Here is a 25,512-nt window from a genome sequence, read left to right on the forward strand (position 1 = left end):
AGAAAGAAAAAAAAGAAAAATAAACAAAGTATTGATTGTATGGTTCAGAGTTAAGTCCCTTGGCTGATCAAAGGAGGTGTAAGTAACTAGTGCTGAAGGGGATGAGTGACGGGATAGGTGGCTCTAACGGTACGTCGCGATAATCAATTGGGGGTTTGTCAGGTCTGAATGAGAGAGGCCTGTACCCACCCCGCTCTGAGGGTCGTCAGTGACTTTCCAGGCCCCGCCCGCCCCGAACTCTGGAAGCTCCTGTAGCGGAGAGTGTTTCCAATATCTAGGTACCTAGGTAACTTACAGAGGCAGGATACGTACCGAAAATAACAGAAGCAGCGAAGGGGCCACCGTCAAATGTACTTCTCATCATTGGTGCTCCGTCCGTCTCGGCACCACTTACCTAAGCATAGAAGGCTCAAGTCACTTTCCACCCTGTCGCTCTCGAACGGAACGACGCTCCATCAACCTTCTACCCGGCACCTATCACCACGTCTTGAGCTTCTCGACATATCCTGCCCGCGAAGTCCCGAGCCCCAGTAGACAAGACGACACTCAAGGTCTGTTTATAAACCAGGTATCAATCGATTGAGTTCTATGAACGGACCACTGACGGTTTCAGTTGCAGGATACCGTCTTCTCACCATTTCCGATCGAATATTTCTCCTAAAACAGACGCGCCTGGGCGAAACTACCAGTCACCATGTACCCTGGTCCCAAGCCTCCGACGCCTCACGTTCCTGGCATCTACCGCTTCACAGCGACTGCCTTGGGTGCCGGCATGTGGTTCTTCGTGCGTCTTCTCCTGCAGCTTCCAACGACGACTCCGAAAGTCCGTGACATACTGACATACTGCATCATCAACAGTTGATGTACCGCGCGAAGAAGGACGGTTTGTCTTGCTCCATATCTGGTACGCCCCTTACAATCAGAGACATGCTGACGGACGATATGCAGGACCCGTGTTGTTGGGCTGGAAGCATCCTTGGGATCACTAATCAAGAGGTCTTGAGATGGGAAGGGCTTTGAGCAGGTTGATTGCGGGTTCGCATAGAAAGCGGTAACGGCGACGAAATCGATCTCTTACACCGGGACTTTCGGTTAGATGTGCTAAAATGGGAGGGATAATGGTTGTTCTACTGTGCGCACAACCTAGATTTACGTTGAACGCGAACGTTGAACGCAATCTGTTGCTTGACCTCTACTCCATGTCTGCCTACTCATTTGCCGGGCTTCTCGAACAGGTAGTGCGCGACGCCCCAGGTGTCCCCGCCTTGATAGGCAAACAGCTCGGAACACGCCAAGTAAAATATCTGCCACCGATTATACCATGCGCTGGCGTCCAATTTCCCATACGTCTCGACCAGGTGTGGCCAGATTTCCTTCTTGTGTGCAAGCATCTTGCTCAGCCAGTCCTATGGGATTCGTGTCAGCTATTAGCCCTTGTGAACCTAACTCCAGATTGCCGAAACAAATTAGTATAAGAGACCGACCTCGCATGTCTTGGAGTAGTGATGGCCATTGACCCACCACTGCTTTCGGATCCTGAGGTTATCCTGAAAGAAGAGGAGAAGATCAGTCGACGGCATTGTGCCTCCGGTAAAGAAATGCGTGGTCATCCAGCCCTCCTCACTTGGGTTTGCAAGGTCAGCAACTATCGCGGAGGCTGAAGAATCGTCTTATTGCCACTTACTAATCGTACGGCGTGGTCTTGTGGGCAAATATGTGAACGAACAGCTTGCCGCCAGGCTTCAGTGCCCGCCCGACCTTGGCCATGAGGAGCTCATAGTTCTTCATATGCTCGAACAGCTGTTGTTCCTCATCAGTAATGGTTCAGTTGTAGAGGGTGAGCGGTGAAGGGAATGCATACCTCAATTGAAACGACTCGGTCGAACGACTCTTGGTCAAACTCATAGTCAACGACATTGCCGGTGATGACGGTAAGATTCGTGAGTCCCTTCTCCTCGGCCTTGGCATCAATGTACTCCTTTTGCGTCTTGGAGTTGGAAAAGGCTGTAACCTTGGAGTGGGGAAAAACTTCGGCAAAGTACATAGCACACGATCCCCAACCACAGCTGGCCACATTAAGTCAGCAGGGCTATTCGTTATATCTTCTGCCACTTGAATTGCAGTAGGTTGTAAGTATAACAATGGAAAGAGACAACTAACCCAAGATCCAGGATACTCATGCCATCCTTCAATTCGGCCTTTTCGACATAGGTCTGCAGCATGGCCACCTCGGCCTGGGCGAGCGTTTCGCCGCCCTTGGGGTACAGGCAGCACGAGTATTTCATACGAGGACCCAAACACGCAGCAAGGACCCCGGTGCCAACCTCGTAGTGCTGCTTATTGGCAGTTGCAGTCTCAATGGCAATAGGCTGGGTGCGAAGTTTCTCGATGAAGGCCATCTTGCGCTCATAGTCAAGGCTGAGGGAAGTGCTCGCGATGGAGTCGAGGCGCTCCTGAAGCTGTCGCCGGATGCCTATTCTGATGATGGCATGGGGCAAATACCCGCTGTCGAGGATCCAGTCTGTGTCAATGGGTTAGAGAAGAAGCATCACCGTGGTCATACGGCGGTGGACTGTGACGCTGGCACAGGCAGGGTACTGAGACCTACCCATATTCATATTGCATTCAAATCAACTAGAAGCAGCCTAATAGCTTGAGTAATGCTGAGATATACAACGATGATGCTCGACTTCGGCTTCGTGATTACTGCAATGTTTATTTTGACTGCTTGTGTGAAGTGGGTCCAGGAATGTTGAATGGTCCAACGCTTCGAAAGGGGAAGGGGTGTCCGAGCACACAGGGCAATTATGTATTGGATGTGTTATGAAAGGCACTTGGACAAGGTTATTTGTTTCATTGATGGAGACGTACGGGAGTCAACGGACATAAGAACGCTCTCTCTCGACCAGCAGTGCAGCACAAAGCCAGGGAACTCGGCAGTCGCGGTGGTTGGGGTGGCAGGTTGCATAACACAGCTTGAACCAGCCCCGATGCGGAGCCGGGGCGACCGCCTAGCTCGGCACCGGGGTGTGGGCCTTTGTGGACCATCAATGACACGTCCATTTTCCTTTTACTCACACCCTGCGCTACGCTGCCTTATATTATGACTCTGGGCACTCCGTAGTGGTTCTTGCTATATCAATAAAAGGATAGCAACTCGAACCGATATGCACAAATGCTAAATTTCAAGATGCCGATGTACAATTTACAACCGCCGCAACAGTGTAAGTACATAACCCAATGCAGTTTCAATGCTATGGTCTGATGTATTCTGATGAGACGCACGACCAGGTCGACCGTAGCCTTGAGGCGATCGAAGGATTCAAACCTTACACCTGCATGCTTTCCAAAATCGTCTTATACTCCTTCCTCTGCTTGGGTCTCTTTAAAACCCGCTCCTTGAAGTAACCCGCCGCCCGAGCCAGCTTCTGAAAGATATATTTTTCCGATGTCCACGCTGTTGCCAAGTAGACGCCTCCCAGAAGGATCATGAAAATTCCAAAGTCCCAGCTCGTCTTGGTAAGCTGCATTAGATGCCGTAAAGCGTGCGCTGGCCCGATTATCATGTACAGTGTGATCATTAGTGTTACCGCAATGGTCGCCATGAATGGCCCTGGGATTGGTTAGAAAAATCGGTGGCTACGACAGATTAGCAATACTTACAGTTCTTCACCGCCGGTTCCCTGAAAGGCGGACCGGCATTGAGTACGACGCCCGCTAGTATGTATTCGAAACAAGACACTAAGAACAGGACTGTATTCTCCGAGTTCTTGATGTTTGATTTATCATGGTCGACTTGCGGCGGAATATACCTGTTTCTTGTGAGCGAACGTGAATATAGTCAAATCACCGGTATATCGCCTGCTTACCACGGTTGCGCTCGCACCGCCGCGTACACGACTGCCTGTATCAAAATGCAGATGCCCATTTGGCCGAGCAGTGGAATGAGCACCTTACGAGAAACAAGATCTGCCGTTGGCCGTTTTCGTGACAGGACAGGAAACGGTCCAGCCCAACTCACTTAACGTAGAAGTCAGTATACCAAGTTGGAAACACCCGCTCGGGCTTGACTTACTAAAAACAGCAATTGGCAGGATCAACAGCAGATCGATAAACAGAAACTGAGACTTGGTCAGCAGTCGTACGCTTGCGGTACAACACGGCAACAGACCTGAAAGTCGCCAAGGTTTGACGCCGTGGCATAGAGAAAGCTGACAGACGTAAATTGAATCGCCGAGTACAGACTCATGTACTTGAAACAGCTAAAACTTGTCACAAGAGCGGCGCGTCCCTCTCTACATCAACATCAGCAGGTGTTACCAGGACGAGATGTTATCACACTTACCTGATGACCTGAGGCACACATCTAATGTCGAAGACGCGCGATGTGAAGGGGGCTGCGACAGAAGCCTCCGCCTCTGATAGTGAAATGCCAACGTCGGCTGCCTTGAGAGCACCACAGTCGTTCGCACCATCGCCACAAAACCCACAGCAATATCCAATACCTTGGAGCTTCTCGACTAGCTCGTGTTTTTCGTCCGGTGACATCCGTGCGAACACGCGACCGCGGACAAGCATCTATTGTTATGAGTTACCGATGCCAGAGTATGGTTTCGAAAGGCCAACTAACCCTTTGTAAAACCAACGGGGACGCAAAATCCACGATCCACCGGAAAACATCGCCACTAACAGCTAAAGAGTAGTTGCGTATATCGTTGATATTGTATGCCAGTGACGCATCAACTTCAGCCGGAGGAGGCAATGGCTACAATTAATGATTAGCTCGGGCATCTGAAGCAAAAGGTTGTCATTTACCAGTAATGTCTCCGCATTCAGTTGGAACATGCCATTGTCGATACTCTCCCATTGAAGCTGTGCTTTGGGATCACTAGCACTGCCTACCGACTGTTAGAAGAAGGCGCAAGGTAGCTGAATGCGCCACTTACCTTCTATGAATCTCGGAATGAAGCAGTGTGCCGTCTTGTTGATTAAGTTGCACTCGCGAGCCACACTAATGGCTGTCAATATATTGTCGCCGGTCACCATGGTTGTGCTAATGTTTGATTCAAGGAGCTCGGCTAGCACCGAGGCTGTGGTTGGCTTTAGCTTGTTCTCGAAAATGATGAATCCGGTGAACTCCAGGTTTGCCTCTACTTCGTGCCGCTTCATCTTCTGCGCTTTCACCCAACTGAGTTTGGGGATATGGCGAGTGGCACATCCAATTACACGGTAACCCTTGTGGGTGTAGTAGGCAAGTTGTTCATCGTAGTCGATCGGGACTGTTATGAAAGAGAAACGACGGTCAGCAACATTGACAGACGTGGAAAAGTGCCACTGCAATGGTGCTATTTCACGTACAGCTGTCTTCGCGACATATCTCCCGCATGCATTCAGGTGCACCTTTGACGTATATATCGCCACTTTGCTGGCCAAATTGTCGGACAATAACACTCGCTCTTCGAAGTTGAGAAACGAACTCGAAGGACCTTAAAATCCCGAGTTCGAATGGGGCCTATTCATCTTTGTTAACAGTGGTTTCCCCGGAGTAGAGTCTTTGACCTACCGATTGGTCCCGTAGCGCAATGGTATGACGCAATATGGTACTGTGCTCGGGAGGCGGTCTGGCAACTGACGGCGAAAGACTGCCTTGGTCTTGGTCATCTATCTCATTGGGGCTCTGTTTCCCTTCCTCAAAAGACCATCGCGTGAATTCGAACATTTTCAAATCAAGCGGGTCTCCCATTAGCTCATCATCAACGGATCGGAGTGAATGACATGTTGCCATGGTAAACAAGGCAGCCTTGAGCCTTGATGACTGGGATGAATCCCCGGCCTGGTCAAGTATGAAAGACGACGGGTCGGTGAGCACGTCTGTGAACTTGCCTGTGGCCGGTGAGGCAACCCGAACGCCGTGAATATCCAGTCCGTCTTCTGTGAGGGTGCCCGTCTTGTCAAAGCACATAATGTCAAGCTTGCCGCCCACGTTGACACGTTGAGGGCTGATACAGAATATTTGCTTCTTCTTAAGCCGACTTATCGCAAAGTTGGTGCCGATCGTGAGTGTAGCTGGGAGCGCAGGAGGCACCACGATGGTAATAAGATCCAGAGCGCGCACGATGATGAGGTGCCAGGCCAGGTTTAGACGCAAGAAGTTGACGAAAGATGCGATGAAACCAAGCATAGCTACCACGGCCATAACGCTGATGTACCGGAATGAATCGCGGTAGAACTTGAAGCCGGAGGGTTTGGGGAAAAGCATGGATCGCACAAGAGAGCCCTTCGTTGTACTGAACCCTGTCCTAACCACAAGCGCGAGAGCGACAGCGTCCCCATCGCGATCTTCTTGGGGACGTCGAGCCCGAATGATCTTGGTACCACAGAAAAGGAAGTGCTTGGCAATCTCTGGAGATACTGTAGGTGCAGCCAGGTCGAGATCGTACATAGTCTCATCAATGGCCGGGGACTTCGAGACAGGCACCGATTCGCCTGAGGCAGGTATGAGTACATGCTAGGTGCCGAATCGAGAATGCCCTGTGAGTGCTTACCTGTAAGCATGCTTTCATTAACGATACAATCGCCGCTGAGGAGTAGGCCATCAGTTGGAAACTGGGTCAGGTTCGGGTCGCTAACTTCGTATACATCGCCAGGCACAAGCTCGCTCGAAGGCACATATCGCCCTTCTGTTGTTAGTGATACTCTAGGTAGTAGTGGATTGACATTGCTTACAGAATCCATTTCGAAGAACTCGGACGTCACACTCAAAGCGAGAAATTTCGCGAAGTCGTTTCATCGTCTGGGCCTGTCAGCATCCAGCCATAGTTCTGGAATCATGGTTCCAGCTCACCGCTTTAGTTTCAATAAGGGTTGTCGCGATACTACCAAACGACATCAAAAAAATGGCAACAGCGTAGTAGTAATACTCGTCAAGAGACCAGAGAATCAGACTAGCAATCTGGAAGACGTAGAAAGGATGAAACACCTGGAGACGTCAGCAATTTGGCTCCGACTTCAGGCAATGAATGATAGCCAACCTCGTCCACGAGCAGCTGCGGTATCGACTTTTGCTCAATATCAATGAGGTTGTTGCCAAAGACGACTTCCCGTAGGCCCTTCTCGTCACTGTCGATACCGGCACGGACAGCGCGGGGATCAGTCCAGTTCGGGTCGACCCATCCATTGAACATAACAAACTTGTCCTTCTGTTGATTGAAGTACAGCCGGACGTAACGATAATTCAGCATGCGTAGTTCGGTGATGATAGGATCGTATTCATCGTCCATCACGTAGCCCTTCTCACCGGAGCCAAAGATGGTGGACATGGGCCTGCCATATAGTTTCTTGTCCACGTTCATGACAGCAAACTCTCCCCATTGATTCTGCGCAAGTTAGTGGTCAGTCTAGCTGGCTGGGCCCAGGATCTTACCTCCACCACAACCCAGTCACACTCGGCTAATGGGGACGGTTTGCCCAAGAGCCTCACCTGCCAGCGGGGAAGCCATCGCAATAACAGCCAACCAAGACCAAGCGTACAAAGACAGAGTCCCACATACGCAACAAAGCCCAATCGACTAGTCCGGAAGCCAGCAATAGCAATAGTCAGATCCTCGTTCACCATGTATATCTTTTGACTCAGCCGGTCTCCGCCCATGCTTTTATTCGTGGTTGCGCTGTCGTGGCGCAAAAGACGGTCATGGACGGAAGATCTCGAGTGCGTAGAAGATCGTCTATGCTGAATCATGTAGTCGTCTGCCACGTCCCTATTTTCGATATCGATGTCACTCTCATCCTCGTCACCAAAGGTAGAGTCCTCAAGGTCGGACAAGCTTTGGCGTTCCTCATCATACGAGGTAGGAGAGGGCTCGGGCTCGTCTTGGTAGTATGTAAAACTCGTCGTGGAGTTTGCACGAGGCCGGCGATGGGAGAAGGAAGAAACACTAGTGGGAAGGCTTTCGGCGATAGGACCGGAGAAGAGCTAGGGATACCCAGAGTCAGATCTGATGGATGGATGACTGGTGGTACTGGTGCGCATTGCAGGAAATCTAACCTCATCATGGGCCATTTCCACCTCTTCGAAGATACTTGTGCTGCTTTGGTTCGAGTTGAGCCTATACAATGGAGCGTGGCCATTTCTCGATGTCGATGGGACACGATGGTGTCCGTTCTCTCCCGGGGCTGACATGTTGGCGGTCTCAGTGCGACGTACTCGCTGCAGCGGAATTAAGGTCTCCAGCTCGAGCGATTGTACTTGGAAGAGGGTATCAATTTGCCGGAGCAAGGTGCGACCGAGGAAGGACGGTGGTGTATGCAAGCTGAGCAGGGCGCATGTCCGCGAAACAAACGTACGGTGTCGACAACAGGATTGGATGCTGTTGATAACGAGGCAGGTTGAGGAACTGCTACCTACGATGCGGTTGCGTCGAAAGGCTTGCGATAGATCTTAATTACTGTGCTTGACCATGAAACTGCAATACAGACAAAGAACAGTGGATCGGGGTGCTATGTAATTTGTTCTGCGACTCGGGCTCACAGCCGAGCAAAGAAAACCAAGTAGCGTCGCCGACCCGTTGAATAACGCGAATGCGAGGTTGACGCACCCCAAGTGCGTCGCGTGAGGTCAGGTACGGGACCTCAGGTAGAAAAGCTTGGCAAAATACTTAGCCACAAGTAACCTTGGAACCGTGAGGCTGCCATAGCCGCATCTGGCCCGCCGGAGTAGGTGCTTTTAAAGATGATGAGATCACTGATTGGTTGTTGATAAGGATTTCCATACCTTATCCATTAGTGTATCTCTCATCGGCTCCCGGGCAGTGCCCCTTTCTCACTCGCAGACTCAGTCTTCATAAGGATAAATGTCGGAAGACTTACGGAGTACTGTATATTATATAAGCAAGTCAGGATGGCTACGCGGTTGCAATGGGCGAATGCAAAAAGAGCAAATGACACTTTTTGGTCTAGTGGGGTAGAACTTGCTTTGTCCCCGCTGCAATGCAATGCGCTGCTGTTGCTGCAGCAGGGCGCCCCTGGATTGTGTATCTGGCCCTGCCTCCACTTAAGTAACTGGGCGCGAATGTGGCGTGGCATTGAATGGACGGTGAACTCTTTCTCTTCTCTCACTTGACCGACATTGCCTGGCCCAAACACCTATTGATTGGGATCCTGGCTCGTCTTGGTATTTCACGCAAATACTCTTAATGATTTGGGCACTGTAAAAGCTCAAGACTGGCCTCAGGGTATCAACCCCATAGGTACTTCTTAGGTAGACAGCGTGTACTATTATTCATCGCTGTTCTGGGGCAGCACCTGCCCCTCCTTGCGGGGGTGTTGAAGGCCGGGGTCATAGAGCACAGCAGTGAAAGATAGAAGGTGCTAGCCCGCCTAGCCCATGGGCACCCCCTACACACCGTTGCCGTAACGGAATCTATTGGCAGCCCGCTACCCGCTGTGTCCGCCTAATCAGGACCAAAAGTAGGCGCCTAGGCAGGTAAGGGTAAAAAAGACAGTTGCAATACCCGCCCCAACGAAGGAGGAGAAAGGCCTCTCTCCCTTGTTTTTTTTTTCCAACACCGCATATTGCCTCGCCCCCCCACCAGAATAAAGTCGGGTGCACAATCTAGAACTCCTACCACACCGGGACCCGCGTCCTCTGCCCTGTCAATTCCATCAACCTCAACCCCCCCAAATCAGCCTAGGAATTTTTCACCCCCCGCCTCTCACAACCTCAATCTATTCCTCTCAACTACGAGAAAGACGAATCGAACGCACATCATGGCTGAACCTATTCGCAACAAGCGCCTCGACCCGGCCACTGCGCCGTAAGTAACAAAACCTGCCGCACTGTTCGGTGGTGGCGAGGGGTCGCTTTCTTGCGCATCGCTTCCCGCACCCGCCTCGGCAACCCATCTTCCCCAGAATTGACCACGATGGCTAACACTGACGTCTCTATCTCAAGCACGCCGCAGAACACCCCTCTTCAGAATGCACCCATCTCTTCGCATGCCCAGCAGCCTGGCGTTGCGAGCATCAAGGAGGGTATGTAACAATAGCCCCCTCTCTTAACTTTGCCCCCCCCCCCCCCCCCCGTTTTGCCATGCCCCTCTATCGACCTGTTACTGACGGTGTACCTCGATCTCAGAGGACTTTGACCGCGCCGCTGCCGCCTCCATCTTCGCTCAGAACCCCAAGCTCGTCCAGATGATTCAGGGAAGACTTGGGTCCCTCGTCGGCCGATCCTCCGGTTACATCGAGTCGCTGCCACCCCAAGTGCGCCGTCGCGTTGCCGGCCTGAAGGGCATCCAGAAGGAGCACTCCAAGCTCGAGGCCGAGTTCCAAGAGGAGGTTCTCCAGCTCGAGAAGAAGTACTTTGCCAAGTTCACTCCCCTCTATGAGAAGCGTGCCACGATCGTTAATGGAGGCTCTGAGCCATCCGAGGAGGAGATCAAGGCTGGTGAGGAGGACGACGAGGAGGACGATGAGAACGATGATGCCGAGAAAACTGACAAGGCCGACAAGTCCGCCGAGTCATCTGAGCCTGTCTCTGGTATTCCCGAGTTCTGGTTGTCTGCCATGAAGAACCAGATCTCCCTTGCCGAGATGATTACCGACCGTGACGAGGCCGCCCTCAAGCACCTTATCGACATTAGGATGGAATATCTCGATAAGCCCGGTTTCCGCCTCATCTTCGAGTTCGCCGAAAACGAGTTTTTCACGAACAAGACCATCACCAAGACCTACTTCTACCAGAACGAGAGCGGCTACGGCGGCGACTTCATCTACGACCACGCTGAGGGTGACAAGATTGAGTGGAAGGAGGGCAAGGATCTGACGGTCAGAGTCGAGAGCAAGAAGCAGAGAAACAAGAGTAAGTTTGCACGAGCCACAACCCGACAGCCAATGGTCGCTTACCCCGGACGCAGACACCAAGCAGACCCGTATTGTCAAGAAGACGGTACCCACCGAGTCTTTCTTCAACTTCTTCTCGCCCCCCCAGGCCCCTGCCGACGAGGACGATGATGCTGCCTCTGACATCGAGGAGCGCCTGGAGCTCGACTATCAACTGGGCGAGGATATCAAGGAAAAGCTCATTCCCCGTGCGATCTATTGGTTCACTGGTGAGGCGTTGGCATTTGAAGAGCTGGAGGACGACGATTTGGAGGGTGACTACGATGATGAGGACGATGAAGACGAGGATGACCTTAGCGAGGGCGGTGATGACGATGAGGAGTCTGAGGATGACGTAAGTTGTTCCTTACACCAGTAGCTCAAGGCAGTGCATTGCGGGCACATCGCAATACAGATGCTAACCTCGGACGCAGGACGACACCGGCAAACCCAAACAGGAGGCGGCCGAGTGCAAGCAGAGCTGAGCGACGTAAGCACAGGTCACTTTGTTGCTAGGTTCCTCGCGTTCATGACAGTCTGGATTGAGGAAAACTTGATGGTCGGGCAGTGGCTCTCTCGCGATGACAGATGCGCGGTAGTAACTACGTTACGCTTCGCGCCAGGGTAGCATTTCACGTTCAAGGATTGGGCCAAGCAGAGCAGCGTCCGACAGGCGAGCTCCTGCTTGATAGATGGTAATTGACATTTCGGTCCGAGACTGCTTTTTTGACGACTTTTTACGTCTTGGTCATGAATGATGTTGTACGTTGCTGCTAAAAGAGGATTCGTAGACAGTGTGTTTTTCTTTCCTTTTTCTTATCTTTTTTTCCTTTTTTTTGTAAAACGGGTATTGGAAGACCAGCAACGCAGGTAGTAGACAGAGAATAAGTCAAGCCAGCATTCTTTCCCTCTTGCATTACATGTTGAGGTTACCCGACGACAATAATGCAGCCTGAGGATAGAGCAATCTGAAGCAAGCCTAGTGCCTGCAGCCATGCTCATGTCAGGGATGGATATTGTCAAAAAGACCATGGTGTTCTCTACATAACGGTAAGTCACAATGCGGGTGAAGTCAAAGAGCGAGCAAGCGATGGAAATCGAGAATTTCGGGTTCGGTAGTCTTGGCGGTGGTGACCAAAATGGTAGCTCCGTTTACATCGAGTTGCCGTGTTGGGATCGGAGGCGGACGTCGCGGCGCAGGTGAACTTGAGGCGTGGCACAGTAAGTAGGAACGGTTTTCGAATTAGTCACACGGTCACAGGTTTGCAACATGGTTCAAGCTTAGGGTGGTTGGTTGCATGCTTGTGCCATGGCTGAATAATTCTGGAGCCTGTTTGAGGGGACATGTTTTCAAATGGTGTCCGACTGACTTGGGAGCGCTTTTCTCATATACTACCCATGTCCGCATTGTGTTGGCTTGGGCATTGTTTGCGGCGATAGAGTGGTCCGTAACCGGTGCTGTAGGTAATGTCGACGAATTACACTACCTAGAGCCGCAGGGGGTCCATTACATCAGGTTGTAAATGCGGTCAAATGATCAAGGACGCCGCGACCCATGTGGCATTTGGACAATCGGTCCGGTCATGCCTCCCTCTACGCCGGCGCTGGGGAAAAGTTTTTCTGTCTTGCCCCCCCCGGCCCATGTCGAACCGAGTGACTCAAGCCAAAGAATAGGGCAAAATATACCGAGCCATCTATACCTAGGTGGATTGGATGGTGTGAGTCTTTCTCTAGATCCTGCGACCGAGTGCCGGAACCTTGGAAGATCGTGCCATCTTCGGAATTGCTCCTCTACGGGCTGTTAACACTGTATGAGCAAGGGCATCTACTCCATCTGGCTAATGATTTGCTATATTGTTCAAAGTAAGATATCCGCCGCTCAGTATCAACACAGTGCGCGACTCTGGAGCGGTAGCGTCATGGGCTACTAACCCACAACTTCGGGTCTGTCTTGCTGGGTCTTTCCTTTCTTGCCCCTCCATTGCCTAAGGAGCTGACCGCTGGCGGCGCACGTCAACGACCTCAAAAGGGAAGCTGTGAAGTATTTTTTAGGTGAAGAAGCCTGGGAAAGATACCTAGTCCGGAATTTGGCATTTACATTTTTTCATTGGCCACGTCCCTCCCTCTGACATCCCGCCTCATTTGACTGTGCCTTTTCATAAATCTTTCCAGAACACATCAATCTGCGATCTAAACTCAACTCGCACCAATCCTCGTTGGCAATTCCCGCTTATCGTCTCTGATACTGTTCCCAAAACTCATCTCACTGTCAGACGTCTTTCCACGTCGCATTCGTGTACTTCTTCTCACTGCCGCTCCTCGTCAAAAAAAAAAATCGTACTGCCCCTCCATCGATCTCACAGTCATATAACACGAACCAATAACCTTATAGGCGTCACGTACCATGGCCTCAGCAAAGGATATCGCCGGTGCCTCCGCTCAAAGCACAACGCTCGAGGTTTCTGCCAGCTTGGGTCTGTCGACTTCCCCTACGGTCAATTTTCAGTCTCCCCCTTCTAGCTTTGCAGGCGCTGCTTTGACCCGCAGACCGGCCCCGAAGCTTCTGAAACCCTTCGACACTCAAGACATCAAGATTCTGCTTCTCGAAAATGTGAACCAGACAGGCAAGGACATTCTCGCCGAGCAGGGCTATCAGGTCGAGGCTCTCAAGACCTCTCTGCCTGAGGACCAGCTCATTGAGAAGATCCGGTATGCGTCTTTCTTTTGACCGTGGCTAAACGTAGCCAAGATCCTTGCTCACACTATGTGATACACCAGGGACGTACATGTCATTGGCATTCGCTCCAAGACCAAGTTAACCGAAAAGGTCCTGCGTGAGGCCAAGAACTTGCTAGTAGTTGGTTGTTTTTGTATTGGCACTAACCAGGTCGACCTCGAGTACGCTGCCGCCCACGGTATTGCTGTCTTCAACTCTCCTTTTGCCAACTCGCGAAGTGTTGCTGAGCTTGTCATTGCTGAAATCATCACTCTGGCCCGTCAGCTTGGTGACCGTTCTAACGAGATGCACCGTGGCACCTGGAACAAGGTCAGTGCCAAGTGTTGGGAAATCCGTGGAAAGACTCTTGGTAAGTTGTCCTAATCCCGCCAGAACGACCTGGGCGATGCGCCGATGGCATACTGATGTGCAACTAGGTATTGTCGGTTACGGTCATATTGGCTCGCAATTGTCCGTTTTGGCCGAGGCCATGGGCATGAACGTTGTGTATTACGATGTCGTGAACCTCATGGCCCTGGGTACCTCGAGACAAGTGCCCACATTGGACAACTTGTTGGAGGAGGCCGACTTTGTCACATTGCATGTACCAGAGCTTCCGGAGACCAAGAAGATGATCTCGACTGCCCAGCTAGAGAAGATGAAGACAGGCGCTTATCTGATCAACGCCAGCCGTGGTAGCGTTGTTGACATACAGGCTCTCATCAATGCCATGCGCTCTGGCAAGATTGCCGGCGCCGCTCTCGACGTCTACCCCAACGAGCCAGCAGCCAATGGCGACTACTTCAACAACTCGCTCAACTCCTGGGGTGAGGACCTGCGTAGCTTGAACAACATCATCCTGACGCCACATATTGGTGGTTCCACTGAGGAGGCTCAGCGAGCCATCGGCGTCGAAGGTGAGTCGATGCCAGTGTGAGCTTGGGGTCCCCAACGATGCTGACTAGGACTAGTTGCCGAAGCTCTTGTGCGCTACATCAATCAAGGTGTTACACTCAACAGTGTAAACCTGCCCGAGGTCAACCTGAGATCCTTGACTCTCGATGAGCCCGATCACGCCCGTGTAAGTGTTTAGTGTCGTAAAACCCAAGTCGACGTGGCTGACTGGAGTAACTAGGTCATCTACATTCACAGAAACGTTCCTGGTGTGTTGCGCAGAGGTAAGATAATAGCGAAAGCTCAACCCATGAAGTCCACATACACATACTGACTGACAACAGTCAACGAGATTTTGGGTAACCACAACGTCGACAAGCAGATTTCCGACAGCAAGGGCGATGTTAGTCTTGACACCAAACTTCGTTCAAAGCAGGATCGTATTGCTGACACATACACAGATTGCGTACTTGATGGCCGATGTCAGCAGTGTCAAGGCGGAGGATATCAAAGAGATTTCCGATGGTTTGGATTCTCTTGGCTGTGAGTGCAAAGCTCGGTATTGTGATGACAACAAATTTGCTGATATAATGTGACAGCCCGTATCTTGACCCGTGTTCTGTACTAGAGGGGGGACTGGCCATGGCATTGGGAGGGCGTTTGAGTTGGACAATTTGGTTCATGATAGCAGCTGACGAGACCCTGCAATTCGAGACAGCATTTCAACATGTCGGCAGGGTCCGCCAGGATGCTTTGGATATTGGAGTATCGGGATTCATATCAACTTGAAGGCAAAAAAGTAGGTGGATATACTTCGGTAGTACAAGGGCGCCCCGAATTTAAAGTAGAAAAGAGGGAAAAGAGAAAGAAAAAAAAGGGACGAAAAAGGGACGAAAAGATGCACAAGAACAATGATAGAAAAAATAAAGAAACAGAAAAAAAGGGAGCTGATATCTTAAAACAGTATTGGACGCGCCAACGATGTGACGCGTTTTGGGCCCTGGTTCAGACCGATTGATTTATTTCGTAGCAATGCTAGTCATGACTAAGCTAGGCAAAGGGTGGAGGCTGGGGGAAGTGGATACATAGGACTGCAAAGCGGTGAAGGGATGAGGGAATGCATGGTGAACCTATTAAAGGCAGGAATTGGCCAGCGCAAGTTACGAGGGGCAAGACCGGAAATTGTGTATAGTAATGCAGCGGATCCGAGCCCGGACCTTGGAGACTAGACAGCGTTAGCACTCCCCTTTCTTCATGCCTGACGCGGGTGCGTGTGGAAGATTACCTTCTCTTCAGTGTCAAAAGTGACACGTATCAGATGCCAAGAGCCGTCCGTGGCTGATGTGGTTCAGAGGCCATGTGTCAGTCAGCCCATAGCCACATGAAAGAAGAAGGGCAAACGGAAATATGAGAAGCCGTCCTGATGCCAAACAGGCACGGAGTGGCGTGCCAGGGAATGCTGGGGATAGCGGAGAACACCCTGGGTGTCCTGAACTAAAGACGAGATGAACATTTCAATACACCGGGAGCGAGGCGAGTAGGAGTAGGGGAGAGGAAGCACCCTTCTCCAGCAGGAAATAAGGGCCGTGGAGAAGGGCGGTCAGAAGAGTGATAGGAGTGGACTGGCTGGTTGGCTCGCTGAATGGACAAGCATTGATGTGATAATTATTCGGACCAAAGCGCCAGAGGGCAGTGGGAGGGCACTGTACATTCCAACGATGCTCCCGACCAGAATTAGGGGAATCCCAAGCAGCAGCACGTAGTACAGCGCAGCGTGTTTCTGATGACCTGGATGGCCATACTGGTCTGAGAAAAGAAACGACCCTAGACAGCATGCATGCTTGTTGTTGACGTTTAAGAGTTCATGGAGTCTTAGAGGATGGAGTCTGTGGTTACCTTTCATCTGGTTCAGTCCCTTGGGATGACGCACGAAGGCTGGGCGGTCCTTTCCCTTACCTTAGTTGTTCTAGGACGAAGCAGTAATCCTGGCGCTGGCAAAGACGACGGCGCTAAGGCTACAGGTCAAGAGAAGCTTGAGAGAGCCGGTTGTTTCGTTGCTCCCATTTGCACCCCTTCTCTTTCTTTCGTGCAGTTGATGCCGTTTTTGGCTAGCCACAATAAACAAGCCTTCACAACTCATACGGCGCTTCAATGTAATACACTAACGCAATTCGTAGACAAGTCCAAATAGCGTGCGCAAAGTTAAGCAGGTGCCAGGCTCAGATTGTCGTTGTTTTTGCTATTATTTTTGGTTTCATTAGAATAGAGCTTTGGTTTTTCCTTTCTTGAAACAAGTAGTGAGAGGCCTTTGTGATACTGTCCTAGCCCAGTTGATACAGACCAACTTTTATTATACATAGTATTACAAGCAATTCTGTCTAGGCGGTAAAGCGGGACTTTGTGCCCACACAGTCTGCCAATCAGACTTGAGTAACTTTGATACTCTTCCAATGTCTTGACATGGTTGTGCGCTGTGCAAGTTTGCGACTTTGCAGGCCTGGGCACCAATTGCGCCCTTGAGGTTAGATGTCAGCAATTGAGCTTGTCATCTCTCGACGCTTGGGTTGGCTTGAGGCAACCGCCCGCCAGCCCAGCTGTCTGGTTCGGTAGGTTCCTTTCAACTCTCAATACCGCCCTACCGATGGTCCAAGAAATGTTGTGGCCATATGGCTACTATGCCATTCTCTTCCCATCTATCCACCGTGGATGCCAAAGGAGGCAGCGGAGGGCTTTCATTGATTACTTGAGATTCCCTCATAACTGAACGGACTATAGGTAGTTTATCCGTACTTTTGCTTGAACTGCAGCGTCCTTTGCATGCCTGTCACACTCTCTGTGGGGCTTAGCTGCCCGTCCCCTTTTCTGGCCACTTTTAGTGTGTATGTAGTATGCCTCAGGATTTACGCATGAGGCCACTAGAAAAGGGGGTCGGCACCAACGCCTTATGTAATACAGGGCACCTTCTTGCTGGTCCTTGGCCGAGTATCTTAACCTGATACAAACAAGCCTTTGAAGGGCTGCTTGAGGCATGTGAGAGTCATTGTACCCGTCTGTCTGTATCTGTATTGGCACCAACCAAACTTGCACTGCTGTAAGGTACAGGCAACCACATAGAAGTTAAAGAAGCTGAAGGCTGGGTTAGGCCTACCCCTTAACGTTGTGGTCGGTCTAGTGTATTTTCTCTGTGATGTACCTTGCTGAAGGGGGAATAGGGGACCACTCAGTGCCCAGCCCACTCTGTTCTATGCCTGTTACTCAAAGCACGCAGCAAAGCAGCAACAAGAGCAACAAGTGGACGGATTTGGAGTTACAAAGCAGGGAACACCTCGTCCCTCTCCCCTTCTCCCAAGGTGGCCTGCAGCAGCGGGTGGCATTAGGTACCTTATCGAGTGAAGTAGCAGCCAGATGCATGTCGAGACGACATGCAAGTACTTCACACACACACACACACACACACACACTGCAACACGCACTCAGTAACAGGAACAGCACCAGCACTGGCGCCGCCAAAAGAATCAGTGCGCTCGTCCCTCCCCTGGTGTTTTTCCTTGGAGCCCCTGTCAGCTGGAACCTCAAAAAGTTGTCCCGATCTCTTCCACTTGCACCACGTCGCCTGGCCCATCTTCCCTCTCCTCCCCTTCCTCTCCCACACAACTGTCATTAATCTATCCTGTCTACTTACGGCTTTTGCATTTTGTGCAATCTACGGTTCCTAGCTGGCTATCCCCAACTTTGGACATATACCCGCTAGCCGTAGTCGAGCACCGAGCACCGCGCTCTCCTGTCCCATCTCTCAATCCATCTCCGTCAAGATCAGACCGGGCCGCACTCAGGCTGGTTTATCTTCTATCACTCTAGACTCTCTTCAGTACCTCTGCCACCCATCTTCTTCTTCTTCTCCTTCGTCCTCTCCAACGAGATAACGACGCCGAGAAACTCGCAGGCAAAACCAATCACTGGTAGCCATCGCCTCCAATCCGTCTTGGTGCTCCTGGATTCTCGCACGCCCATGAATCTCACCGGTTGCCCCGAGCTCCTACCCCTAGACCTTCCGAATCCCATCCGCCTCTTCTCCGGGACATACTAGTTCTCCCACCACCCAAAAAGCAACAACCTCCGATTTCGACTCGATCGACTATACTCCATACTTCTTCACAATGTCTGAGAACTACGACGTCGGAACGAGGGCGTGGCAGCCCGACACAACGGAGGGCTGGGTTGCATCCGAGGTCATCAATAAGACGGAAGACGGTTCCAAGGTTAAGCTGGTCTTCAAGCTTGACAATGGCGAGGTACGATACGTGTATTTGTCGGACTGGGTTCCGGCCGATTTCCATGCGCCCCTTTACTGACAGCTGCTTCAGGAAAAAACCATCGAAGTCACTGCGGAAGCTCTCCAGAAAGGCGATTCCTCCTTGCCTCCTCTGATGAACCCGACCATGCTTGAGGCCAGCGATGACCTGACGAACTTGTCTCATCTCAACGAGCCTGCTGGTACGACCTGCACCTTTTACAATCCATAGATCAGCTGTCCTTACTGACTCTGTTACTTCTTGCAGTCCTGCAAGCCATTCGTCTTCGATACGCACAGAAAGAAATCTACACATACAGTGGTATCGTCTTGATCGCGGCGAACCCCTTTGCCAGAGTAGACTCCCTCTATGTTCCTGGAATGGTGCAGGTGTATGCCGGCAAACAGAGAGCAACACAAGCACCTCATTTGTTCGCTATTGCAGAAGAGGCTTTCATGTGAGCCAGCTTGTCCTCGCCATTCCATTGCCTCTTGAGGGCACGTCTCGGGCGTCCGCTAACATAATGCAGTGATATGGTGCGCAGTGGGAAGAACCAGACCGTTGTCGTGTCAGGAGAGTCAGGTGCTGGAAAGACGGTCAGCGCCAAGTACATCATGCGTTACTTCGCGACGAGAGAATCTCCTGACAATCCGGGAACTCGGTCCAAGAAGGGTGCTGAAGCTATGAGCGAAACAGAAGAGCAAATCCTGGCCACGAACCCCATCATGGAAGCGTTTGGAAACGCGAAAACGACGCGTAACGACAACTCGTCACGATTTGGCAAGTACATCGAGATCATGTTCGATGACAAAACCAACATCATCGGCGCCAAGATCAGAACCTATCTTCTCGAGCGATCCAGATTGGTTTTCCAGCCCCTGAAGGAGCGCAACTACCACATCTTCTACCAACTCGTCGCCGGTGCTTCAGACAAAGAACGCCAGGACCTTCATCTTCTTCCCATCGAGGAGTTTGAGTACCTTAACCAGGGCAATTGCCCTACGATAGACGGCGTCGACGACAAGGCTGAATTTGAAGCGACAAAGGCTTCTCTGCGGACAATTGGTGTCAATGACGATTACCAGGCAGAGATTTTCAAGCTTCTCTCTGGTCTGTTGCACCTAGGAAACATCAAGATCGGAGCGTCGCGCAATGATAGTGTCCTCGCGCCTACTGAGCCTTCTCTGGAGCTGGCTTCCTCGATTCTAGGCGTTAACGGACCCGAGTTTGCTAAGTGGATTGTCAAAAAGCAGCTGGTTACGCGAGGCGAGAAGATCACATCCAACTTGACGCAGGCCCAGGCCATCGTCGTCCGTGATTCCGTGGCCAAGTTCATCTATTCGAGCCTATTCGACTGGCTAGTGGAGATTATCAACCGCAGCTTGGCGACCGAGGAGGTTCTTAACCGCGTTACCTCCTTCATTGGTGTACTCGATATCTACGGCTTCGAACACTTTGCCAAGAACTCTTTCGAGCAATTCTGCATCAACTACGCCAACGAGAAGCTTCAGCAAGAATTCAACCAGCACGTCTTCAAGTTGGAACAGGAAGAGTACCTAAGGGAGAAGATTGACTGGACCTTTATCGAGTTCTCGGATAACCAGCCGGCCATCGATCTTATCGAAGGCAAGCTGGGTATCCTGTCCTTGCTGGACGAAGAGTCCCGTCTCCCCATGGGCTCTGACGAGCAGTTCGTTACAAAGCTCCATCACAACTATGGCAGCGACAAGCATAAATTCTATAAGAAGCCAAGGTTTGGCAAGTCTGCTTTCACCGTGTGTCATTACGCCGTGGATGTCACCTACGAATCGGAGGGCTTCATCGAGAAGAACCGCGACACTGTGCCCGACGAGCACATGGCAGTTCTTCGCGCCTCCACAAACAAGTTCCTTCGCGATGTGCTTGACGCCGCTTCAGCTGTGCGAGAGAAGGATGTGGCCTCTGCAACGTCCAGCTCTGTGAAGCCGGCCGCTGGTAGGAAGATTGGCGTGGCTGTCAACAGAAAACCGACGCTGGGAGGCATTTTCCGCTCGTCATTGATCGAGCTTATGAACACCATCAACAACACGGATGTCCACTACATCCGATGCATCAAACCCAACGAAGCCAAGGAGGCGTGGAAGTTTGAGGGTCCCATGGTCCTCAGTCAGTTGCGAGCTTGCGGTGTACTAGAGACTGTGCGCATAAGTTGCGCGGGCTACCCTACTCGATGGACATACGAGGAGTTCGCCCTTCGCTACTACATGCTCATCAACTCGGACTTGTGGACGTCGGAGATTCGGGACATGGCGAATGCCATCCTCACGAAGGCACTTGGCACGAGTTCCGGCAAGGGCTCAGACAAGTACCAGCTCGGTCTCACCAAGATTTTCTTCCGTGCTGGCATGCTCGCTTTCCTCGAGAACCTGCGCACTAACCGGCTCAACGACTGCGCCATTCTCATCCAGAAGAACCTGAAGGCCAAGTTCTATCGCCGTCGCTACCTTGAGGCTCGTAACGCCATTGTGACTTTTCAGTCCGCAGTCAGAGCCTACAACGCCCGAAAACAGGTTCAAGAGCTCCGCACGGTCAAAGCCGCAACAACAATACAGCGGGTTTGGCGTGGCCAAAGACAGAGAAAGGAGTACTTACGCGTCAGGAACAATGTCGTCCTGGCGCAAGCGGCGGCCAAAGGTTACCTTCGACGAAAAGAAATCATGGAGACCCGCGTAGGCAATGCTGCTATTCTCATCCAACGCGTCTGGAGATCGCGGCGACAAGTCCTGGCCTGGAGGCAATACAGGAAGAAGGTAACGCTCATCCAGAGCTTGTGGCGTGGCAAACTTGCCCGTCGTGATTACAAGAAGACGCGTGAAGAGGCCCGCGATCTGAAGCAGATATCATACAAACTGGAAAACAAGGTCGTCGAGTTGACACAGTCTCTGGGCACGATGAAGGCGCAAAACAAGAACTTGTCATCTCAGGTCGAGAACTACGAGGGTCAGATCAAGGCCTGGAAGAACCGCCACAACGCTCTTGAGGCCCGGACGAAGGAACTTCAGACCGAGGCCAACCAGGGCAGTATCGCCGTTGCTCGGCTGCAGGCGATGGAAGATGAGATGAAGAAGCTGCAACAGAGCTTTGAAGAGTCAACTTCCAACATCAAGAGGATGCAGGAGGAGGAGAGGGAACTGAGGGAGTCCCTGCGCTCTACGAGCACCGAGCTTGAGACGGTCCGCCAGCAGAGCGCCCAGATTGAAAGCGAGAAGCTTTCGCTGCGTCAGCAGCTCGCAGAACTGCAGGATCAGCTGGAATTGGCGAGACGCCTTGCGCCGACCAACGGGGAGCTTACAAACGGTGCTACCCAGCCCCAAACGTCAGCCGCACCTGGTCTCATTAACCTCGTGTCTTCCAAGAAGCCGAAGCGCAGAAGTGCAGGTGCCGAGCCGCGCGAGGTCGACCGCTTCAGCGCTGCTTACAACCCTAGGCCCGTCTCAATGGCCGTCACCAGCACTGCCCACAGACAGAACCTGCAAGGCACAGGCTTCATGCCCGGTGTCGATAACATTGAGCTCGAGCTCGAGACTCTGTTGGCCGACGAGGATGGCCTCAATGAGGAAGTCACAATGGGTCTCATCCGTAACCTCAAGATTCCATCGCCCAACACTAACCCGCCGCCATCCGACAAAGAGGTTCTCTTCCCTTCGTACCTGATCAACCTTGTCACATCCGAGATGTGGAACAACGGCTTCGTCAAGGAGTCAGAACGTTTCCTCGCCAACGTCATGCAGTCAATTCAGCAGGAAGTCATGCAGCACGATGGCGACGAGGCCATCAATCCAGGTGCCTTCTGGCTCTCCAATGTCCACGAAATGTTGTCTTTCGTGTTCTTGGCTGAGGACTGGTACGAAGCCCAGAAGACGGACAACTATGAGTATGACCGTCTTTTGGAGATTGTCAAGCACGATCTCGAAAGCTTGGAGTTCAATATTTACCACACTTGGATGAAGGTTTTGAAAAAGAAGCTGCACAAAATGATCATCCCGGCTATCATCGAGTCCCAGTCACTCCCCGGCTTCGTCACTAACGAGAGCAGCCGCTTCCTGGGCAAGCTTCTACAGTCCAACTCGACCCCAGCCTACAGCATGGACAACCTGCTCAGTTTGCTGAATAGCGTTTTCCGTGCCATGAAGGCGTACTACTTGGAGGATTCTATCATCACGCAGACGATCACCGAGCTGCTCCGTCTGGTTGGCGTCACCGCGTTCAACGATCTTTTGATGAGGCGCAACTTCCTCTCCTGGAAGCGTGGTCTCCAGATCAACTACAACATCACTCGCATCGAAGAGTGGTGCAAGAGCCACGACATGCCTGAGGGCACCCTCCAGCTCGAGCACTTGATGGTACGAAAGACTACATTCACTAGTGCTCAGACCACACAAGCTAATCCGTCCAACAGCAAGCAACGAAGCTCCTTCAGCTCAAGAAGGCAACCCTGAATGACATTGAGATCATTCAGGATATCTGCTGGATGTAAGTACAGACACAGACAGGCATGAGTGCGATCCTCCGTTGCTGATGACTTCTTTCCCCTCGCAGGCTGTCCCCCAACCAGATCCAGAAGCTCCTGAACCAGTACCTTGTTGCAGACTACGAGCAGCCCATCAACGGCGAGATTATGAAGGCCGTTGCATCCCGCGTTACGGAAAAGAGTGACGTTCTGTTGCTGCAGGCTGTCGATATGGACGACAGTGGCCCCTACGAGATCGCTGAGCCCAGAGTCATCACCGCCCTGGAGACTTACACTCCTTCATGTAAGTGGATCCGTCGGCCCGTGCCAGCACGATTCTTGCTAATATTGCCACCCTAGGGCTCCAAACCCCGCGCTTGAAGCGTCTCGCCGAGATTGTCTCAGCTCAGGCCATCGCCCAACAAGAGAAGCTGGAATACGACCCCGAAGACGGCTTCGAGCGCAACGGTGACCTTGCTGAAGTTGACGAGGAAGATGTGGCCGCGTAACCTTGCGTAGCCTAAGAGCGCGAAGGAAAAGAGCGACATGTCTTTCATTGGGAGCTAGGCTGCGCATGAGAGCCTGTCCAGCAAAGCGTTTGTCGTATGCTACCTTGATTGGCCACTGACATAATGAGGCTGTCAAGTGGACGCCGGCTTGTGCATGGGCGGCGAAGTGTCTGTAACTTCATTGTCATGAGTTAAAATTGGGAACTTTGTCACCAAGGTCCCATACGGATAATGTAGAGAGAAGCAATAGTTGTATAGGCACAAAGTGATGTCATGGATATTGCCGACGATGTGAATGAACTGGGAAGATGTTGGAGGGATGTATGTAAACAAACATGATATGTTAGTGCAGTACTTATTGAGCGACAGATGACTCCTGTGGTTTCTAAGTGTGGTCTGTCTACCCATGTTCAACCCATGTCTTGGGCGCGTAATATTGGTGACATAGGGCTAGAACGACATGAGATTCGAAAGGGAGGCGCTCAGTTCTAGTCTTTTCGGTCCTCTCAAAAGAGGCTCGGGGCTTAAACAATCCCGAGGCCAATGTGTTCAGGAACTACCATTCATAATCGGACTCTGCTCATTAGTTTCTGGGACTGCCATGCTTGCCATGCGGTTTAGGAACCGCTGGTGGAGGGAAGACAGAAGGTGCCCCTCACACGTGACAATGAAAAACTTGATGGTGTAGATAAGATAAGCACATTATTTCAGTGGAAAAGTGCCCCTCATTGCATTTACATGCAATAAACGGAGCATTTCCTTCCACAGTGCTTTCTACTCACTACATGTTGGGAGTTATACACATGCTCACTAAAGTCTCGAAATTCTCATACAGTAGCCAAAAAGGGAGGGGGAAAGAAGAAAGCAGCCTTTAAAAACCCACCAGATATGTCAAGAACATCGCCGAACATCATCGTTACCGGCACGCCAGGCGTGGGCAAGACAACTCACTGCGAAGAGCTTGCGAGGCGGACAGGCCTGAAACATCTTTCAGTCAACCAAGTTGTCAAGGACAGTGAATGCCACGAGGGTTGGGATGAAGAGTTTCAAAGCTGGATCGTTGATGAAGATAAGGTTGGTCTCCTTCATCTTATGGGCTCATACGTATTACCATATATGCAGACCATGCCGGTTCCGGGGATCGGAGGCCGGCTGGCAGTTGCAAGACATTTCTTTGGTATATTCAACGTACTGACCTTTCATTCAGTTGCTCGACGCCATTGAGGAAGACATTCAGAATGGGGGCCATATAATCGACTGGCACGCATGTGACCTTTTCCCTAAAAGTTGGATCGACCTCGTTGTCGTTCTACGCGTGGACTCGACGACGCTCTATGATCGTCTGTCGGCAAGGTAAGAACCCAAAATCCCACCTCTCGTTGCTCGTCACGTTCTACCATCTATGTATACTGGTTGCTAGGCCGGAGGAAAGAGTACAACTCGAAGTGAAAAGGAACAACCCAAAAGGACAGTGAGAGTCCCATGACTGAGTCTGATTTTTTTAGAAAATACCCGGATGCCAAGCTTCAGGAGAACCTGGACTCGGAAATTATGGAGGTTCTGCTCCAGGAGGCCAGAGAGGCATTTGATGAGGAGATTGTTGTCGAACTGACGAGCAACACGTCGGATGAAATGGAGAGCAACATCTCGAGGGTCGAAGCGTGGCTCGACCAGTGGAAGAAGGATCACTCGTTATAGAGAAAGCAACGAAATAAATGGAAAGAGACTAGACGA

At 51.4% G+C, this 25,512-nt stretch overlaps 7 protein-coding genes across 7 annotated transcripts; 5 read left to right on the forward strand and 2 right to left on the reverse strand.

Annotated features, from left to right (window-relative positions):
- Positions 1-694: 694 nt before the first annotated feature.
- GLRG_03300 (uncharacterized protein) lies at positions 695-989 on the forward strand (the record flags this gene model as incomplete). Its single annotated transcript, XM_008093985.1, has 3 exons — positions 695-784; positions 859-883; positions 949-989. The coding sequence occupies 3 exons, from the start codon at positions 695-697 to the stop codon at positions 987-989; spliced, it is 156 nt and encodes a 51-aa protein (XP_008092176.1).
- A 222-nt stretch (positions 990-1,211) lies between these two features.
- GLRG_03301 (methyltransferase domain-containing protein) lies at positions 1,212-2,612 on the reverse strand (the record flags this gene model as incomplete). The annotated part of the gene is made up of 6 exons (XM_008093986.1): positions 1,212-1,406; positions 1,485-1,623; positions 1,685-1,800; positions 1,862-2,066; positions 2,161-2,521; positions 2,609-2,612. 6 exons carry the CDS (start codon positions 2,610-2,612, stop codon positions 1,212-1,214), a joined length of 1,020 nt encoding a protein of 339 aa, XP_008092177.1.
- Positions 2,613-3,329: 717 nt separating this feature from the next.
- GLRG_03302 (ATPase) lies at positions 3,330-8,179 on the reverse strand (the record flags this gene model as incomplete). The annotated part of the gene is made up of 17 exons (XM_008093987.1): positions 3,330-3,613; positions 3,664-3,812; positions 3,870-4,020; positions 4,076-4,121; positions 4,172-4,295; positions 4,346-4,578; positions 4,631-4,765; positions 4,816-4,898; positions 4,947-5,279; positions 5,359-5,512; positions 5,564-6,486; positions 6,546-6,677; positions 6,727-6,793; positions 6,845-6,979; positions 7,032-7,376; positions 7,424-7,972; positions 8,045-8,179. The coding sequence occupies 17 exons, from the start codon at positions 8,177-8,179 to the stop codon at positions 3,330-3,332; spliced, it is 3,978 nt and encodes a 1,325-aa protein (XP_008092178.1).
- Positions 8,180-9,765: 1,586 nt separating this feature from the next.
- GLRG_03303 (nucleosome assembly protein) lies at positions 9,766-11,363 on the forward strand (the record flags this gene model as incomplete). The annotated part of the gene is made up of 5 exons (XM_008093988.1): positions 9,766-9,812; positions 9,950-10,029; positions 10,133-10,858; positions 10,914-11,233; positions 11,313-11,363. 5 exons carry the CDS (start codon positions 9,766-9,768, stop codon positions 11,361-11,363), a joined length of 1,224 nt encoding a protein of 407 aa, XP_008092179.1.
- Positions 11,364-13,282: 1,919 nt separating this feature from the next.
- Positions 13,283-15,116, forward strand: GLRG_03304 (D-isomer specific 2-hydroxyacid dehydrogenase; the record flags this gene model as incomplete). Its single annotated transcript, XM_008093989.1, has 8 exons — positions 13,283-13,587; positions 13,657-13,964; positions 14,032-14,511; positions 14,566-14,675; positions 14,730-14,772; positions 14,833-14,891; positions 14,950-15,031; positions 15,088-15,116. 8 exons carry the CDS (start codon positions 13,283-13,285, stop codon positions 15,114-15,116), a joined length of 1,416 nt encoding a protein of 471 aa, XP_008092180.1.
- Positions 15,117-18,645: 3,529 nt separating this feature from the next.
- Positions 18,646-23,778, forward strand: GLRG_03305 (uncharacterized protein; the record flags this gene model as incomplete). Its single annotated transcript, XM_008093990.1, has 7 exons — positions 18,646-18,780; positions 18,853-18,982; positions 19,048-19,237; positions 19,310-23,162; positions 23,219-23,292; positions 23,359-23,573; positions 23,630-23,778. The coding sequence occupies 7 exons, from the start codon at positions 18,646-18,648 to the stop codon at positions 23,776-23,778; spliced, it is 4,746 nt and encodes a 1,581-aa protein (XP_008092181.1).
- Positions 23,779-24,666: 888 nt separating this feature from the next.
- Positions 24,667-25,476, forward strand: GLRG_03306 (POS9-activating factor FAP7; the record flags this gene model as incomplete). Its single annotated transcript, XM_008093991.1, has 3 exons — positions 24,667-24,852; positions 24,986-25,131; positions 25,284-25,476. The coding sequence occupies 3 exons, from the start codon at positions 24,667-24,669 to the stop codon at positions 25,474-25,476; spliced, it is 525 nt and encodes a 174-aa protein (XP_008092182.1).
- Between the last annotated feature and the right edge of the window lie 36 nt (positions 25,477-25,512).

Source organism: Colletotrichum graminicola, assembly GCF_000149035.1.
Source record: "Colletotrichum graminicola M1.001 genomic scaffold supercont1.9, whole genome shotgun sequence".
Taxonomy (NCBI): Eukaryota; Fungi; Ascomycota; class Sordariomycetes; order Glomerellales; family Glomerellaceae; genus Colletotrichum; species Colletotrichum graminicola.